The sequence below is a fragment of the Physcomitrium patens genome, chromosome 1, assembly GCF_059467195.1.
Source record: "Physcomitrium patens ecotype Gransden chromosome 1, ASM5946719v1, whole genome shotgun sequence".
In the NCBI taxonomy this organism is placed as follows: Eukaryota; Viridiplantae; Streptophyta; class Bryopsida; order Funariales; family Funariaceae; genus Physcomitrium; species Physcomitrium patens.
The window spans coordinates 21,453,637-21,472,912 of record NC_143410.1 but is presented as its reverse complement, the minus strand read 5'-3'; the positions used below and the strand labels follow the sequence as shown (position 1 = coordinate 21,472,912).

The window sequence follows — 19,276 nt, the reverse complement described above, 5'->3', positions numbered from 1 at the left end:
ACAAGTAGATCCATTCAAAGGGGTTTTAATGGATGGTGTCTGTTTTGTATCCTTATGTTGGTGTCCCTGCCGACTATTCTCAAAAGACCGAACAACCCCTAAATAAAGAGGTTTGCATGAGTTGTTACTGCAGTTGTGCCTATGTCACAGGGAAGCATGTATGGGCCCTTTAACTAACCCAACTTTCGTCATTTCAAGCAAAGCAGAGCACTAATTTCTTAAGCGTACTTCTGTTATGGATGGGTAATTGGAAACCAACGTAGAGATCAAGTGCAGTGTTGCGTGATGCATAGGTTTGTACCTCTCGTTGATAATCTTGTAACTCTGAGCAGTGCATTCAATGAAGTGGTTGAGAGGCTAGAAAAGCATGTAGAAACACTGGCACCATCTTCTGAACAACCAGTGCATGGGCAGAAATAGAAAATAGACTATAACGCAACTTCGTCATGCGTGACATTGCCACCATTAACGATAATGAAGCACCCATTTTAAAATATTGTTTTACATCACGTAACACTTAAACAAAAAACACTAAGAAATGTTATAAAAAGCTAAAACCAGGTGTGAGAAATTTCAGTGTAAAAATGATGCATCTATCTAATATTTCACACTAACAATCTCCATCATGCTTTTAACAAGTGCCACACCAAAGTTGTTTTGCCGGCGACAGCAACACTTGGATGCCGATCCCATATTCATAAAAACATCAGCTATCCTTCGACTACTTACAACCCTGCTGATGCACCTTCAGAACCTATGCATCAAGCAATGCTAGGTGGTACAAACCTATGCGTGATGCATTAGGTTAAATCACCTCCAAACCGTCTCCCTCACAAATCGATGAAGAGGATCGACGAGAAAATGGTGTATTAGTGTAATGAATGAGGAGGGGCGTGTCGTGAACTGTTGCACCGAGTATTGCATAGGCAATGCAATGCAGGAAGCTGTAAGATCAATCCTCTGCATCCCAAGTTTGTGTAAAACAAGCGAATTTACGAACTGGAGCATGAGTCTTAAATAAGACCTGCCAGAGCAGCAGCAGGTGCTGTCAAACCCATTGCAGCAAGTGATGATGCTGAAGTTCGTGATGGTTGTGCTAATGACGGGATGTCCACTAGTTGCTCCTTCATGAGTTCCTTCAGCCTGTGAAAGAGTATAAAACGTCACAAAAGAGTCAAAGACTGCACACAATTTCTCAGTATCGGGTATATAATGTGCAGAATCACTTAAGTGTGGGGAAATAACCGAACTTCCAACCGTCAACGCCTCCAGACAGAGCTGCTTTCAAATACGCTATAAAAACTGTGAACATTGAGTTGAAAGCAACACGCAGAAAGTGGATGCAGAAGTGGAGCTTAAGTGAGGTGCAGTACTCATATGTTGTATTGGGCACTTCTGAAGCAACTGTTAATCTCATCTGTGTTCTGTCCAAGGGATCTGTTTCAACTCGTACCTGTAGCACATGACCACATAGTTAATACCAACCTAATCTAAATCCTACACTAGGAGAAAAGCCACTACACAATCTGCTTATATTAGTCACCGTCGCAATTAATTGGTATTCAATTGCAGTGGACACATACTGCTATAATAACTGACTGAAGAGCCCTGTGCACATTCGCAACCCAGGTATTTGATGCGCCATTCACAATTTCTGACGTAAATTGATCCACTGAAGTGGGATTCTGGGAAAAAAATTGGTTACGCTAAAGTACCAAGCACAAAGTGGCTGCAGTTCCAGAATAGAAAGTTGTTGCAGCAACAATATTGTTGACGTTCGGATCCTGCAGAGTCCAAAGATCAATACCTCTCGCAAAAACGAAATATTTGACTGGCCATCTGGAAATGAAAATATTATGTTTCTTAGAAAATGCATTGAGGGTCAAAAGTGCACAAGAAGAAACTTACGAGGCCAGGTAAAACACCAACATGCAGACGGATGAAGAGGTCTGCCATATCCGTGAGAGGCATAGGCCTTACACCACGGACCTGTAAATTAAAATTACGGAATAAGCACTTCATCCCACAGAGACTGGGCAACCATGATAATTACATTTGGAACTTGCTGAAATGTTGACTTCCAAGTTGACAAACATTCTCGCTGCATGATAAAATACATATTTATCTAATCAACCGACTCTCCACGGCTTATCTGACTGCGATAATAATCGACGAATAAAAGTGAGCGGGTGAAATCAGTTGAAACTAAGTACTGATGACGTGCAGAACAATAGGGAGTGAACATCTATGATCATTCCTAAACATATCTTGTAAGTACACAGAAAGGCTAGAGAAATGCATTCATGAAGTTCCGGGCCTGACGCAAAGTTAAAGAAACACTTGCCACTTCTTGAATTTTTGATGGTGGACCCCCAAGTGCCCTCCACCAGGCTACAAACTCGTTAGCCGATACGGGAGCAATTTGCAAAAATTTGTTCAACAAAGTCGGCAATTTTAATTGCACCTTCACCTGCCATTCATTATCATATGAGCTTCAATTCAGCCTGCGAGGGAGCTGAATAGTTTGATCACAGAAAATGAGTAAACATTTACCTTCGTACACAAACAAATTCATATGCATAAAATAAAACTGCAGCAAAACAACATAATGGTTCACAACGTAAGTTAGTTAACTTCAATCCATGCTCACTCTCAATCGTCTTAGGCATCTTCAAAGATCGAAGAGTGAGTACATACAGGTGTATACTCAACATTATAGCTGAAATCAAGAACTGCGGTTTCTCTGCTTGCACCTATACATGCCACATCAACTGGAACTTGAACCTGCCAAAAATCATGTTCAAAAACGATAAGAATAAACGAACCAAAAGAATACAAAACCAAACGAGGTCACGCCATGCAGGTTGCTATCAACAGAAAAGCTTATAATACTGTGTCTTTTCCTTGTAAAATATAGATGATTAGCCGCTCAAGCGTTGCATCACTGAAACAACAATTAAGCTTGAATAAACCATTAAGCTTGAATAAACAATTAAGCTTGAATAAACACTACACGAGAATCCTGAGCAGCTGAAAACAGGTAAGCATACCTGTGCTCTTGGAGGAATAGTCTCTGGTACAACTGCTGATCGTGTTCTTATATGAGGTGGTGATAATACTGAACCTCTGACATTCCTTAATGGTGCCGTAAATTTATTACCAAAGAAAAGAACCATTCTGCCTTGGGCGTTACGCCACTCCGCCTTTAAACCAATCTGCAAGAAAAAAAAAACGATAAAACTCTTTTACCCATTGTGAGACAAAGGTTAAAAGTTGCTGAGGGATTGTACGGATCAGAATTGATAATATACTTCAAAAGTATCGATATTCTACAGTATTCACGAACTCCAGTAACTCGTGAAGATGAAAAAGAAGCGCTTCATACAGGATGCGGAACCTACCTGTACATAAGGATCTTCATATAATACACCACTGTCTTTCACGGACAGCTCTCTGAACCATTCCGAAACACTTTTAAGAGGCTGTGCAACAAAAATCACACCAAATAGTGATCATTTATATCCATTGCAAAGTCGAGGCCAACCAATTTCAGAGAGAAATGGGAATTCGGCACCTGTAATTCACATTCTAAACCACTGATAGGAATCTTTGGTAACAAACCTAATCCAAAAAAAAAGAGACCTGTTTACTACGTACTAGAGGCAAAGAAAAGTTTAAGAGCAATTGAGGATCGTTTTTTCAAAGAAGTCACGAGGCACATACTTGGACCTGTGTGGGAGCTGCGTCAAGTACGACCAACGCAAGGGAGTCTGCAGAGGCAGCTGATATAGCAGGTGATTTGGGAGGAGCCTCCAGTGCCTGTGAATCACTTGGACCTGTAGTTGGTTCAGCAGGAGGTGCATCTATAGCAAGTGTGCCAATAAGGTCACCTAACAAGTCACCGTGAGGTGTCCCAGAAGCGTGCTGTTGGGTTGCTCCATTAGAATGTACTTGTGATTGTGAGGAATGTGGTACTTCTGATGCCTGAGACTCAGCAACTGCTGCGTGTTTCTGCATGCCATGAATTTCATAAACAAAATGAGTCAAATCCAATCCGGACATCCAACATGACATGATCAAGAAACAACCCACTCGAGAATCTTCATGTAGCTCTTCTGAAGAGACCAAGTCTTCAGAGTTTATCACGCTGCGCCTATTCTTACATTGAAATCTTCTTGAAACCCAATAAAACGTGATGCTTGAGGATTTCGACATGTTTTTTTGGAGCAATATCAATTATTTGTATGCACTAATGCGACAAAGAAAAACAGTCCCCAGGGCTTCGTATATCTTCTAACACGAGTTGTTCCTTAAATGAAAAAAAGGATTAAAAAATACAAAAGCTGAACATAGATTGATATACTTTGGGTTCGTGAAACACCCTCATTATACTAAGTACTGTTCATGAAGTTCAATCGACCAAAATTATTGAATAAAACCTTAATTATCTTAATTAACTTATGATGATAAACACGAGTAATTAAAGAGGTTGACTTTTACTGATTAACACTTGACTATTGTTCTAGCCTGAAGGATGTCAGGAGCATACTGGGTATTGGTTTGAAGCACCCGCTTCTGTTACAGAAAGAAGATGAAGGTCACCATTGGGAGGCCGCCGATCTGCCACTACCAAGGCCATTGAATTCTGCTGCTGCAATCGCAACTTGGTTGCACTAACTTCAGGAGCATCCCCATCTGTGTCCACTGCTTTCTTCAATAAAGCTGACTGCAGCTCCCACAAGGTGCACTTAACGATGAAAAATAAAATACGAGTAAAGAATGTGTGAACAACTGCAGTGTATTATAACGCGAATTGGACGAGGAAGCTTTTCACATTAATCTTGCACGACCACCGCGATATCTTTACCTCCAAATATGTTGCAATCGATCACCAATCCAAACTTGATGACTCCCTAACTTGATCCATACCTGGCGCTCAGGAAACTTAGGCATTTCCGCCATGATGTCCACCATAGCTAGTCCGTTGCGACTCAGTGCAAGAAACTCCACCGCTCTCTGTTGCACCTCAGCATCCACTGAATTTTCATATCTGCTCATCAGTTTTTTTAAACAGTTCTATAAGAACAAAAAGAATTGAAGAGGCAATAATAAACAATCTTAAATCACTTTGATGTACCACCACTCCGAAACAATAACATGTTGTCTTCTAATACACAAATTAAACTTGTAGTGGAATAAATAGAGATTGAAGTTTTCAGCACAATAACGAATCAAGAAGAAAGAACGGAAGAAAGAAAGAGAAGAAAAGAAAAATGCAGGAGAAGAAATAGCAGTTAGAAGAGGGGAAAGAAAAAAAAAAAAAAAAAAAAAAAAAAAAAAAAAAAAAAAGCAAGCAAGAAAGAAAGAGATGGGATACAAGAATTTATCGAACTTTTCATTTGTTTATAAGGAAAGGAATAATAAGTCTCGACGAAAGTGACCAAGAGTGGAAATCTTAATGACGAACCTACGCATCTCGAAATAAGCTTTAAGTTACCTTCTAAATGTTGCAGTGGCCTGCTCAAACAGTTCCTGGTTAGGAGGTTGACAGTGCATCAAAACCTTCACACAAGCTGAAAGAAGAATGGCCTTGGTAACAGTTCTGCAATATGGACATTAACAAGTAAGAAGATACGACAGGTTCAGATGCGGTGGGAGTGGATAAATAATTACATTCATCAACTAATGTGACATGGTATTCAGATAACAACTTGAGAAATTATTTTCAATAAACTTGCAGGAAATAAGAAAACTAAAATTGCTCACGTGACTGCTGAAATTTTTTCCTTTATGATATGGAAAATCTCCTTAGAGCTGCAACCAGGTCGCCGAGCTAGAAGATGACTATATTCTCCTAATAAATATCCTGAAACCTATATGCATGAAAGAATTGTTTATGAATTTGAACTTCCAGAACTTATAGCCAGAAACTCTACAAATCTGTACGTGATAATGCATGATATTCGTAGAATAACCAGGCATTGTGTCATTTGAAACAACCATAGCAGATTTGTCTGCAATAGCCAGAAAATCGAAGTGAAAGAAAGTGCAGTGACCAAATGTATCTCTTTCTTTTCTCACACATGTCAAGATTTCAGCATTAAAAACCCAGAACTTCAATTCCAAATGCTTCATCAGAAGAAATTGGTAAATACTGAAGAAACCCGCCCATGGAATGCCATATTCTAAATTGATATTAAATGATAATTTTAGAGGAACAGAAAGCAATACCTTCACCATAGTTTCATGCACAGCAGGCTTATCCAAGTAATTACGTGCCTTCTCAGCAGCATAAGCCTGTGTTTTACATAAAATTTCAAAGAACATTGACACTTAAGAAATCTTCATAATCGTGTTGAATTCCTCAGCCACGACTAATCAAGATACCTCTCATAAATTTAGATAAACTGGAGTGCACAGTACGCTGCTCTCCATAACATGCAAATTAAATGGGTTGCGTTGTTCAATACATAAATACCTGCAGATCGTCATTGTTGGTCACAACCTGGACCACTCGATACCATATATCATCACTAACGAAATCACCAGCTTTGTCAATAAGCCGCAGTACAGCATCCACATACCTGCCACGACAACCACAATGGGGAGCGCACCATAATACTCTACACTAAAAGACTGCAAATGATTATTCAAAATGAGAATGTGATAATAATATCATTTCCAAAAATAAAAAACTCGATCCTGACAGTGGATTTCAAATAACCTAAATAGGCAAATGAATACCCCGGAGGCAGATACCAAAAGCGTGGAACAAAGTCAGCTAAGTTTGAGCTTTTTAACATAGACAGAGGAGTACCAAGACAAATCTGGGGCAAACTTCTCTGACAGAATGGCAGCTTTCAAAGCGAGCTCTTCCCGAATCCCAAAATCAGCAGTTGTCAAATACTGTCACAAAAACGAAGCTGATTGAACAATCAAAAAATAACACTCTTTTCCGTGATAGAGAACAGCAGAATCCAAGCTTTTCATGAAGATGTGTATCATCATGAATAGACATCAAGTGACATCGAGTGGGGGTGGAGACCTGTAAAAGCTCTTCCACAATATTTTTGGCATTGCTGACATCACACATGGCGTATAGCAAGTCCAGAGAGCGCCTCCGAATGCTACACAACTCATATTACTGTCAGAATCTTCAATTTGAATAAAGAAACTAGTTATAGGATTATGTGCTATCGTTCAGCTTCAGACGCTGCATAGAAATGACCCTGTATACAGCAACAACCATTACTATATCCGCCCAACACGTGCTGCGCGACATTTTTCGCCGCACATTGAAATAAATGAATACATAGAAACACATAAAATTACAAATGTGTTTAGTGTAATGAAATTTCGTCCCCCAGCTTACTTATCCTTAGAGGAAGACTCTAAATCCGCTACGGCAACAAGAAAATATGGCCTGATTAACTCACGCAGAGACATCTCCTTTACCTATTATCTGGGTCTTTCAACGATGCAATAATTTGAGCTTGATACTTCCTGATGGTGTCCACCACATCTGCTACTAGTAACATTCTTGTCATGTTTTCCTATATCGATAAAGGGAACCGAACGATGAGCCGCTGATATTTCCAAATCAGGGATATCTCACTTCATAACTTGCAATCATCTCCAGATGATATTTCATATTGTCCAAGATTAATAATTCCGGGAATAGCAGTTAGAAATTCAACACTGAATTTGTCCTCACAAAATTTGTTACGTACCAGACCCAAGTAACGAATATTTGGCTCCCGGACACAGACAAATTTGCCCAGTAACACTATGCACTGAGACATCAAATCCTTTTCGGCATCCAAGTGCATCACCTGGTAAAGAATATGTTCAGTTGAAATATCCGTAATAGAATGTTGTGCGTATATGAAGGACAGCTGCTGCATTAAACTCAACAGCATAACAAGGTGTCCATGACGTAGCACTTGACAGAAAATCGACAACATATGAAAACCTGCTAACCTCTCAGTTCACGTTGTTCCGCTAAAAGAATGAGTGGGACAGAAATCGAGAAAACTCCAGAAACTAGATTTGAAAGCAGCAATCACGCTGGAGACATGCAACATTAAACAGGCAAAAATCGACGTACCAAAGAAAGTGCCTCAAAGAGAACAGCATGAGATGCATTGTTTTTATTAATGTTTTTCACAACATCTGTACGCAACAAGATTGTTTGTAGAACCTGCACAGCAAGAAAAATTTGTGATCCTAAGGAATTACAGAGGCGCAGTCACATTTAAACTGTAACTAACATAAACCTCTACCCAAAACGTGACGCAGAGAGCAATTCAAATCACACATTTAAGTACATCACATTCAATATGCAGAAGTACGCATGAATGAGAACGTACTTCTACAAATACACAAGTTAGAGACAAAGTAAGGTATTCAAGGAATCTGAGTAATCAACTTACATTAAGCAGAGACTTCCTGATGCTAGGATCTTCAATTGAAGGAAAATATTGCAACACTCGCATTGTTTTAACCTATTCCGTTCAGTAACCAAAGTAAAAAAGACTCAAACATCAATACACGCTAATAATATGAACGTTTTAAGCACTTACACGCAGACTTCCCTGGAACCAAAAATCCTTACTGAAAAAATATACAAGACAACCAAGGCGAAGGTCAGTAACCATGACGAAAACAACGCATAAGAAGACTGGACATCAACCTATAGATATGGAAGTAGTGTTGACATTCTAAGAACCGTGGTACAGATGCCAAACCAATAAAGGATCATGATAGAGTGAAATACTGATGTCTAGAAGAAAAGATTAATTAGAACAAATTTGGAAGCACACCTGAAGCCAGGGAGAGGGGATGCCATAATATGTATAATCTTGCGGAACATCTTGACCCCTAGTCAATCGTTCCAGAATTTGCACACACTTCGGTACACAATTCCAGTACGCCTCGGGAGTGTTGGCCACTAACGCCACTAACAAGCTCATGACAGCTATCAAAACCCCAAGGTCTCGTTCGTTCAGCAAATGCGCCATGCATTCCGGCCTGTCAACGAGCTAGAAAAATTAAAATATTCCCCATAAAGACCAGACAATTCAACAGTGTTGACAAAGAACAAGAAAACGGCAGCCTATAGGGCCCAGGGTGCAGATTGAAGCAGATAATAAGTGGGCCGAGTTCAAAAATAAAATTGAATGTTCAGCGCTGTATCCATCGTCAAAGCCGCAGTAACTCAAGTTAAACTCATCACTGAAACGATTGCCACTTACCAGCCATCGGTATTAACTACGTCGGGATTCTTGCGATAGAGGCGAAGCATGCACAGAGCTGCTTTTTTGCGCACAATGGGTCTACATGAGCTCGACATCTGCAACAGAACACCTCCAAACACAAAGTAAGCACTGTTTGTTGTTACCTTTTCCTTGTACGAATTATAATCCTGTCAACATCCGTTCTCGGTTAATAGCTTTCTTCTGGAATTCCACATAATTTTATACTAACCTGATTTGCTTTGGTTCTTTGCTTGGAACAAGCGCCATCCTTAATAGGAAAAATCACGCACACAACTATGCACTTGAATGCTAACAAACCTACACCGTAGAACTGACATGACAGCTGCTGCTGAAGGATTCCATTCATCAACCATATCCAGCACGTGAAGCAAATTTGCACCGTTTCAGTAAAAAGCATCACCATACAACAGAAATAAATAAAGAAACTTCATGAACTATTTACTCTTACCAGCAACTTCTGTACATCTGGAGCCAGGGATTCTGAAAACTCCCTACCACCAATATTACCCACCTGATTATCAAATGTCACAATCTTGTCAAGAATGATAGTCACATAGAAACTAGTAAAATTTTCAGCATGGACGGACTTTGAGATTCTTCCTCAGAAAATATATTCCAATAATTAGTTAAAAATAATTCGTAAATCTTTATAAATACGACATGTAAAACTTCCAAAATTTAACAATCAGGAGTACAGAAGTTATTAGCTTAATTTTCAGCACAACTGCTTTAGGCAGCAACTTAGTTCTTAGCCAGTCCGAAGCGAGAATTATTTTCTCAAATGGAAACACGCAGAACTAAAAGAATAAACCTGACCACACAATCCTAGCCAAGTAATTCCAAAATGATGATATTGAAAAGGTACTGCACAACAAAGAGTAACATCAATCACAGATTGCACACCTGTTCTGCCAAAGACAAGTAGGGCAAAATGTATTGAACAAGGAAATATGGAACCCAACGAAAGAAAATAAATGAATTGTTTAATCCCAGAAAGAGAGTAGGGAATTTGTATTTTCCTATATGATACGTGGACGACGTTAAGAACAACAGAACCGAAATCGCACAAATATCACCTCCCTATATAACGTAATTCTTTTATTATTGCTTCGCAGGTAAAGAACACAATCTACAACGAAGACCAAAACGTGGTTCAAATCTTTACGTGTTAAATAAGTACTAACATCCTGCGAAGAGGTATGTCAACAGAAAAAAAGCATGGAAAATGTACCATTGTTAAGGCGAGACATCGGAAGGTCTCATTTCGCCCAACGATGTCGTTACGAACAGTGTTGATGACCAATTGCAAAAAATTGTGGTTTTCATTGAGGAGACAAGATGTCACAATGTAGCCAACCTGGGTATCATGATTTCCTCATTAAAAGGTATTCCAACCATTTCACAACATGGAGCGAGCTATGAACCTCACGTATCTTCATAAACTAGCAATGTCAGGTATAATCAACGATGACAAGTCCCGTAATAGTCAAGCAGAGCTGTATATTCTGCCAAACCAGTGACAAATACAACAGTGGAACACAAGACGACTACACATAATGTTTTAAAAAGCGTATATACCTGCTTTTCTGCATATTTTGGAGCTGAAATGAGTGCCATTGTTTCCATGTGACCGAAATCAACATCGTACCCAAGCATGTATATGTACAGTATCTTCCAGACATATTTCTTTTTCTCGTAAACAGACAAGCCCTGGAAGCACGGATTGCCACAAAATCAAATCTCCGGGTAGAATCCTACTTCAACGATCGAAACCCTGAGACTGGATGCCTTAAGGATATCCTCTTCGACAACTTTGAATTGGGTCTGAGTTCGAAAACCCAGCATCTGCAGAAAAGTGGAAACCAAAACCATGATAGAGGAGATAGTAGAACGTTCACCGCATCTATCTATATCGGTCTGATTCGCTGAGGAACTGAGCCATGAAATCTGCATTGCATTAACGTTTGACTTCTATAACAGAAACTGATTGAGACGTCCTAATCCTTCTGTAAAAACAAATATACGTGAAAAGAGCCTGCATTTGATAATTCTATGACGTCGCAAGATCAAACAGATCATGAAATGATAAAAACGTCAGAAGGATTGAAGGACAAAGGCAAGTGAGAATTGAAGTAGGAGAAGAATAGAACGGAATACAACTGACACTTTATCCTTTGAATCTCGGATTCTTCATTTTCATGCTTTTCAACAATCAACACATATACGACGATTGAAAGTGGTCCATAAACTAAGAGAGACAATTTTTTTCCCGGCTAGACATTTTCCAAACGATCCTAACCAATACAAGCTTTGAGTAGCTAAAACTCAACAGAAGAACACACGACCTACATTCTTGAATGCTCAAAACCCCGCTGTAATTGGCGATGCTTGCATAGTCACCAATCAAGCCTTCTCACTAACACGTAACGATTCCAACTCTACCTAGGGCTCTCATTCCATCACCAACAATACTCTCCTCAATTCAAACAAAATCCAGAGACAATAAACCCTACGCGACACTACAATGACAAACAATCTCCACAAAATTACTATCTACCGCAGTTAACTATTGCAAGGTACCCGCTCGTTCTTGAAGCGCGTCCGAATGTTAGCAAGCTCCTTGTCAACACGCACCCGCTCCTGTTCCTTATTCTGACAATTCCGCACGTCGCTGATAAACACAGAGAGTCCTCTCATCCCCGAGAGCGCCATCGCCGATCACCTCCCTTCTCGCCCCCTGCCAGCTCTTCCGTCAATCCCCGCTAAACCTCCGAGCCTCCAATTTCGTTCCGGGATTCCAAAATCATACCACCGCTCCCGGGCTTCTTCATCGCTCCAACTCGCCAACACTCGCGAATCCGCGACGTTAACTTCTCAAATTGCTGCGAAGTTTGACACGGTTGTGTAGCTCGCGACGCAACCGATTGAATCTGAATACTATTCAACGTCATGCGAGTCCCGTCGCGACGCGCAACTTTGAGCAATCTGGCAAGTCCACGGGGTCTCCTCCGCCTTCACCGATCACGACAAAGGACTTTCCATGAGCAAAATCCCCTGCGGCACGTGGTTTGAATCCATTGCAGCCATTCCGGCGCCATTCCTTCGTCTGCCTCGGTTCCTGGATTCTCATCCCTGGGTCAGAGTAACCGAAATAATCCACTTCCTGGATGATGTTTTTGAACGACATCGTCGTCACTTGTGCTGACCTGGCGGCAATGAAGGGGTTTCGCCAATCCAGAATTGACCTCGATTTCTCGTATTAGGAGGTGACACGTGGATGATAATGGTGAGGAGGGGTACAGTCAGCGGAGACTCTCTCAAACTTGTGTGAACACGGTACTTTACAGTGAGATTCATATAATCTTTTCTATTTCTTAAGGCATTTTGAGACCATTGTGTGTGTATTTGTGTGTGTGTGTGTGTTTTTTTTTTTTTTTTTTTTTTTTTTTTTTTTAATTCAACCAAGGTTTTTGCAAACTTTACTGTTGAGCCCAATCTATTTTAAGCTAGCAATGTGGCTAAAGTTTTATTTCATATTTATTTGAAGATAGACTAAACTTGCAAGGACACTATTTACTATATATAAGCACGAGGAAAACCATAATAAGAAAATTCAACTGATTAAGAGGAAAACTTGTGGTATACCTTATAGCTTTATTTTTTTATATTTTACGTTGTACAATTCATAATATGAATTTTACAAAACATATCAAATGGTTTGTGCTGATAAAAGTTTTAACATTAGTATTTTAAATATTTAGAAAAACATAATTGAATAATTAACTCATTTTTAAGCCATCAACTCCTTATATCTTTATAAGTACAAATATAGACTATATCAAAAGAAAATAGATGTTAAACAAGATTTAAATAAAATATTGATACTTTGTTCCACGATTTAATTTTCAATTCTTAACCTTTTAGTTTAATTTTGTAATGATTTTTTTGAAAGCTTCAAAGAATCTATTTCTTTTATTTTAGTTTTGATTTCATTAGGTGATATATAATTGAAAGTAATTCTTTGCTTATAAACAAGATTACTTACTATTTTATATACATGAAACTTTAAACCACAATAATTAATATCAAATATGGTCATCAAAGACATAATCAAAATCATATGCACTCAACATCAACAAATATAACTTTAACAAACAACCTTCAAGATAGTTGAGGCCCTTGTATATTTTATTCTTCAAAAAAAAAAAAACAATTTCTAAAGCATAAGTAGACATATTATTATTAATTAGTAGAATATTTTAAAAACTTAAAAAATTATAATTTATGAATTTCAAATATATTTTTTGTATTTTTAAATAGAATATTCTTATATTAAAATTATAAATTCAAATTATTTAGTTTAAAATTAGTAATCCTAAATTAATTATATTTTAAATTATATATATTATATATATTTAAATCTATATTTTAAAAATAATTTTAAATAATAATATAAAAATACACACACACACACACACACACACATATATATATATATATATATATATTTATTGATTGAAAATAGATGTATCATTAATATTAATAAAAAAAAGTTCTAATACATTAAAAATTATTTATATAATTTATTATAAGATTTTAGATATATTTTTAAAGTATGTAGGTGATAAATTAAAGAAAAATTGTAGTTTTAAAACAAAATAAGATGTAGATGACACAAAAGTTAGATTTTTAAAAATAACTATGTATAACTATTTATAGCATATACAAATGCAAATATGAAATAGTCTTTGAGATGTGGAAGTTAGTTGAGATTTATAAGGCATATAGAATAAATATAGTATTATTCCTTAATTTTTAAATAATATTTTTAAAAAAATAGAATTCTTAAAACAAAATCATAACAATATTTTTGATATTTCAAATAACATATCGATGCTAATAATAAAAAATACAAATTTAAAATAAAATGAAAGATTTGTAGGTAAAAGAAATATTAAAAATATAATTTAAGATTTGAATGTGTTTATTTATTATCTTATTATATAAATTTATGTAATAAGATAATAAATAAACACATATGTAAATCTTATTACATAAATTTATTACTATACACATATTTATTTATTATACCAATGGAAAAAAATTGATGTATTATTTACAGAAATTATGCATAATATAATACAAACAAGAACTTTATTTCCACATTTTTAGTTAGTTTTCATAGATTTTTTTAAAAATAAAAATGTATCCAACAGATGATAGAAAAAATAACAACCCATATAAAAACAAGTTTGTTATTTTATTACTATTTGATAAAAATATAAAATATTATATATATATATATATATATATATATATATCGTTGCAATTATCTTGAAAAAAATACGAAATTTTTCAATAAATTTGTAAACTATTGTTAGTAGAAATATAAGTTAAAACATATGTAGATTTATTTTGGATAGGAGAAATTTTGATTTGGTTATTTCGTCAAAACATCTGTTTTGTTTTTAAAAAATTAAATGATAAATTCCCTTTACATGTATTTATTAAATGACAGAAAATTATTACATTTTGTTTGTCTCTTATAAGTTTAAATCTAAAAAAATGATATAAAATTACTTTACAACATTTTTTTTTTTTTTTTTTTTTTTAATTTGCAAAAAGAATTATTTATTTTTTTATAATATTTTTTACAAAGGTAATCATGGATATCTTAGCAATAATCTTTAAAATTTATTTAACTCTCAATTTTAAAATAAGGAATATAATTTTCTTAAATAGAATAGCATAAGTTTTATTAGAGACATTTGAGATTATTATTAGTGGTTAGATTAGTGATTGATTAACAATTCTTAGGTACTAAAGAACTTGTTTCAGTATAAATAATCTTAGTGCCCACAGGTCAAGTAGTTCTATAATATTTGAAATCTTTTCTTGAAGACAATGATTTCTTTAATAAATATATTTAGGAATAAAAAATTAATTAATAATTTAAATTTCATATTATTAGTTAAATTATTATAAAAAATAAGTAATTTTTTTAAATATATATATATATATATATATATAGGTAAAAGGAAGCATATCAAAAGAATTAAAAAAATTACGAAACATACAATTTGTTCAAAATTAGTGATTAAAAAGCAAATAGGAGAAAATCTTACAAGAGTGTACATGAAGGTATATATATATATCATAAATAAATAAATAAATAGTATGTATATAAAAATATGTATATCAGTTGGAAATTTAGATATGGTGGTGCAAATATGCATAATTTTATATTTTATAAGAAATTGAAAAAATAAGTTTTTTTAATTGTCATTAATACAGGAAAAGAAAAGAAAAAAAAAGTAAAATTAAAAACATATGTTCACCACTATTTGAAATTTTAAAAAAGATCTACACATATGTGAAGCAAAATTTGGGATTATGTGTAATTCAACTATTTCATAACAGGGAGCTTACTTGCAACTTCGTGAGTAGTACCTGAGTAGGAGTTATTCAACAAGACTTTGAAACAATTCTTTTTGAAGTTTAAGCAATTGTTGGAATGCAGATCAAGTACAATATTTATTACTGATTTAGGCCTTAAAATCAAGTCGAACAAACAAGTTTCCTCTGAAGACCCAAGGAACGAAGTTGAAGCAGCTAAATGTGATTTGTAGAAGATGTAGGATGCACATCAAGAAGAGATCCATTCGGTGAGGACGAGGCATAGACCCAGTTTAGGGATGGAAGTGCAAAGTAACAGAGGCTTGAGGAGTGTTTTGCAGCTTAAAGAATGTGTGAGCTTCTTGGAGTTATGGAGCTTCTGCCTCTTCTCACCTAGTTTATAATACATGCTACTGCCGATTCAGTGGTGCTGGAGCCTTGGATGATTGAACAACCTGCTTTGGTAATAGACATAGGAGTGCTCGGATTACATCTAGCTTACTCCTTAAACGTAATCACTCTCTTTGGAGAACAACGATGGTAACTCACGTGGATGTCAGATAAAATATGATAGTTTCTTTGTTGAAGCAGATATTGCAAGCAGGCAGGTGCAAGGAAATTTATGGGAGGAATATCCCGCAGCACAGTTTTTAGTGTACATCACACGAATTTAAAATTAGTCATTGATGTGTTGTTATTTATGTGAAAGGTTTTCCCGATCACAAACCGCTAGCAAAATATGGAGTGTTAAAGGATTACAAAGCAGTTGTGTGGGTTGTCCCTGATTGATGATGCTTTTTAGCACCCAAGGCTGTGTGGAATTTTGGATCACATATAGCAGTGAATAGATTGATTTAGGATGGTGGTGTCTCTAGAGAAAAAAGCTGAGGCTGACAATCAGACAAATAATTGCAAAACCTCACCGCGTCATATCATGGAAAGAGGATCTTGGTCGTGAACATATTACTTTTCTACCGAGAGTTGTATTCTTCAAAAACTAGGACAAGGTCAGGATATAGATTGGAAGAAAAATCCTTCTAGCAGATGATCTGCTTGCTGGGTTAACATCTTCAGCGATTGGTGGAAGAAATGACGAACAATATTTCAGAATCATTATCAGGTGGTGAGCAACGGTCAACGAACGGACAGGCAATTGGGAACCACAAGGAACTAGTTATTACCTGGGTGTACAAAATTCTTCAGGTTTGCAGGAGGCTGAGGAGAGGATGAAAATCAAGTCATCTTTTTGCAAGTTATCACTCCACCTGAAGCAGTTCAAGTACATCGATCTGTTGGGCGTTACAAAAAAACAGTCGTAATGTGTAATATTCCTACTGGAACCAAAGTGTGCAACACATAATACAATACACCTGTGTCGGAGGTAGAGTACTCATTGTTTGCTGTGGTGGTGCATGTTGGGAGTGTATCAAATCATAGTCATTAGGTGAGTCTGGTAAAAGGTCACAACCACTAGCATTTTGTTTTTCAATTATAAGAATGTGGAGATCATTGACGAGTCCAAAGTACGGACATTATTTGAATCCACTAAAGAAAACTTCAATAATACAGATTAAAGATATATTGTGTTCTAAGAGAGTTTGAGCAGAGCCTAGCCCGTATTCGCGATGTCGACCCCGACAGTAATGATAGAGGAGATCAGCAAGGTAAGCGTGGAGAAGTCCGCTGGTCTGGTGAATCTAGTTAAGAGATTGCGCAGGGAGGCGTGGTGCCAGGGAAGATGGGCGAATTTCTGGCGTGCGTGGAAGTAGAGCGAGGAAAGTCGGAGACAGCATTTGACTAGATCTAGATCCAGAATTGTCGGCCACCATCGGTGCAGAGGAAATCAACTTCAGGTTGTTGATGTAGCGGCGAGTAGGGAAATATATGAGGTGAGTGAGTAAGTAAGTAAGGAAGCCAAATTGCACAAGTTAGTGTTAATGCCAAGGAGCCAAATGTTGTTGAGGAAATTCATGGAATTGACAATCTGATACATGTTCGAGCTTGACGTCGAGCCATTCAACAGCATTAGGTCCAGTTACTGAGGAACTGGGAAACCTCTTGTATGGGTAGATTTTTTTTCTAACGAGCAATAAATCTCTTGAGCATGACTCAACATCAATAAGAACTCACTGCTCAGCCTCATCTGCTTAGTGCTGCAAGCTAGAGACGAATATAGCTATTTATTTATTATTGTTAAGATATATATATATATATATATATATATATATATTTTATTTATTTTTTATTTTTATTGAGGTTGTAATCATTGTTGGAAGTTGTTAGATTGGTGTCTTTATTGTCTAGATTCATAAGACAAGTCTTCAAAACATTAGATTATTTAAAGTTGTAAGAAATTAGTCAATAAGTAACAATTTTTTTTTGTTATAGAATTAAATCTAGTTTTTATCTACATGATGTAATACAAATAAAAACCACCTCTTGTCATGGACACAGAAATACAGACTCGAGATCTAACAAGAAGTTCAAGAAGAACTGGCAAGAACTAGATTAATCAGATGAGAATAACACCAGAGAGGTGAGCTAGAGCTCCAAGAGATGTGTTGTCGAGACTGAAGAACTCTTCAGCCTCGATTCCAATATATACTCCTATTTAGGAAGCTTCTCAAGTAACTTCTACTAACTAGGAAGCTTCTAGAAGGTTCCAGAGACTTGCTTCTAGAAGGTTCTAGAAACTTATCTCTAGAAGGTTCTAAGGATTATGTCCCTAACATCACCCCCTCCTTTAGCTTCGAGGTCTCTGAGAAGCAATGTTGTTGTTAATCAGTACCAATGCAAGAAAATGAAGATTTGTCACATAAAGTCTACTATGAACTCCAACTGTTGTTCGCGAGGTAAGTGGTTCATCGGCCCTTGAAGCCAACGGTAGTGGCCTACTCCTTCAACTTCTGACCAAGCATTAACTTCCGTGTCCTCATTATGAAATTGTCCTGCAAACACGCCTTCTGGCTCACCATCGTAACCAAGCTCGGACTCAAATACAATCACCAGTGATCGGTTACTCAGTATCCTCCGTCGTCGTCGTGGTGTAGGCGGTTCTTCATCTCGGGGTCGCCTTCCTGAGCTAGTCGGTTGAGATAATCTGACTGGCATAGTATCTATCTCTTGGCTATCCATATCAGAAGATCAAACTATGGCTACTGAAAAAATCCTATTTTATCTTGGAGAAAATAACTACATCAACTATGAATTTTGGTGGTGCTCTCATCCTTTCTTATATTCTTGGATGAGCAAGCTTCAGAAGGAAGCTATCGTCGAATCAACTTAGGTTTATGAGGATGTTGTTGATGAAACTCCTGTACCTTTTGTGGCGCATTGGCGAGATTTTCAGCTGGCTCCCACATTTGCTCATTAATGTCATAGCCGCACCAATGAACAAGATACTCCAACTTGCCCCACCTTCGCCGTGAATCCAGTACCTTTTCAACCTCGTATTCCTCGTGGTTCTCGATCTCAATACTAGGTGGTAGACATTGTACTCTTCCAGGAAAAGACGACTCTCGATAAGGCTCTAACAGAGAGACATGAAAGACTGGATGTACCTTCATAGAAGCCAGTAATTCCAGACGGTACGCCACTGGATT

At 36.8% G+C, this 19,276-nt stretch overlaps 1 protein-coding gene across 2 annotated transcripts; it reads right to left on the bottom strand.

Moving 5' to 3' along the window:
- Positions 1-465: 465 nt before the first annotated feature.
- On the bottom strand, positions 466-12,199 carry LOC112284558 (AP-2 complex subunit alpha-1). Of its 2 annotated transcripts, XM_024524444.3 has the most exons (27): positions 11,859-12,199; positions 10,857-10,988; positions 10,510-10,635; positions 9,727-9,789; positions 9,255-9,352; positions 8,823-9,030; positions 8,433-8,504; positions 8,108-8,200; positions 7,731-7,832; positions 7,456-7,553; positions 7,046-7,127; positions 6,818-6,906; positions 6,479-6,584; positions 6,232-6,297; positions 5,767-5,873; positions 5,498-5,602; positions 4,930-5,050; positions 4,550-4,726; positions 3,724-4,011; positions 3,402-3,482; positions 3,051-3,215; positions 2,698-2,784; positions 2,345-2,470; positions 1,909-1,989; positions 1,716-1,784; positions 1,374-1,453; positions 466-1,143 (listed from the first exon to the last, which is right to left on the bottom strand). In XM_024524444.3, the coding sequence occupies exons 1-27, from the start codon at positions 11,988-11,990 to the stop codon at positions 1,014-1,016; spliced, it is 3,084 nt and encodes a 1,027-aa protein (XP_024380212.1). In that variant the 5' UTR covers positions 11,991-12,199; the 3' UTR covers positions 466-1,013. The 2 variants fall into 2 exon arrangements, with proteins under 2 accessions (XP_024380212.1, XP_024380222.1); XM_024524454.3 differs by lacking the exons at positions 466-1,143; positions 1,374-1,453; positions 1,716-1,784; positions 1,909-1,989 and having other exon boundaries at positions 2,651-2,784.
- Between the last annotated feature and the right edge of the window lie 7,077 nt (positions 12,200-19,276).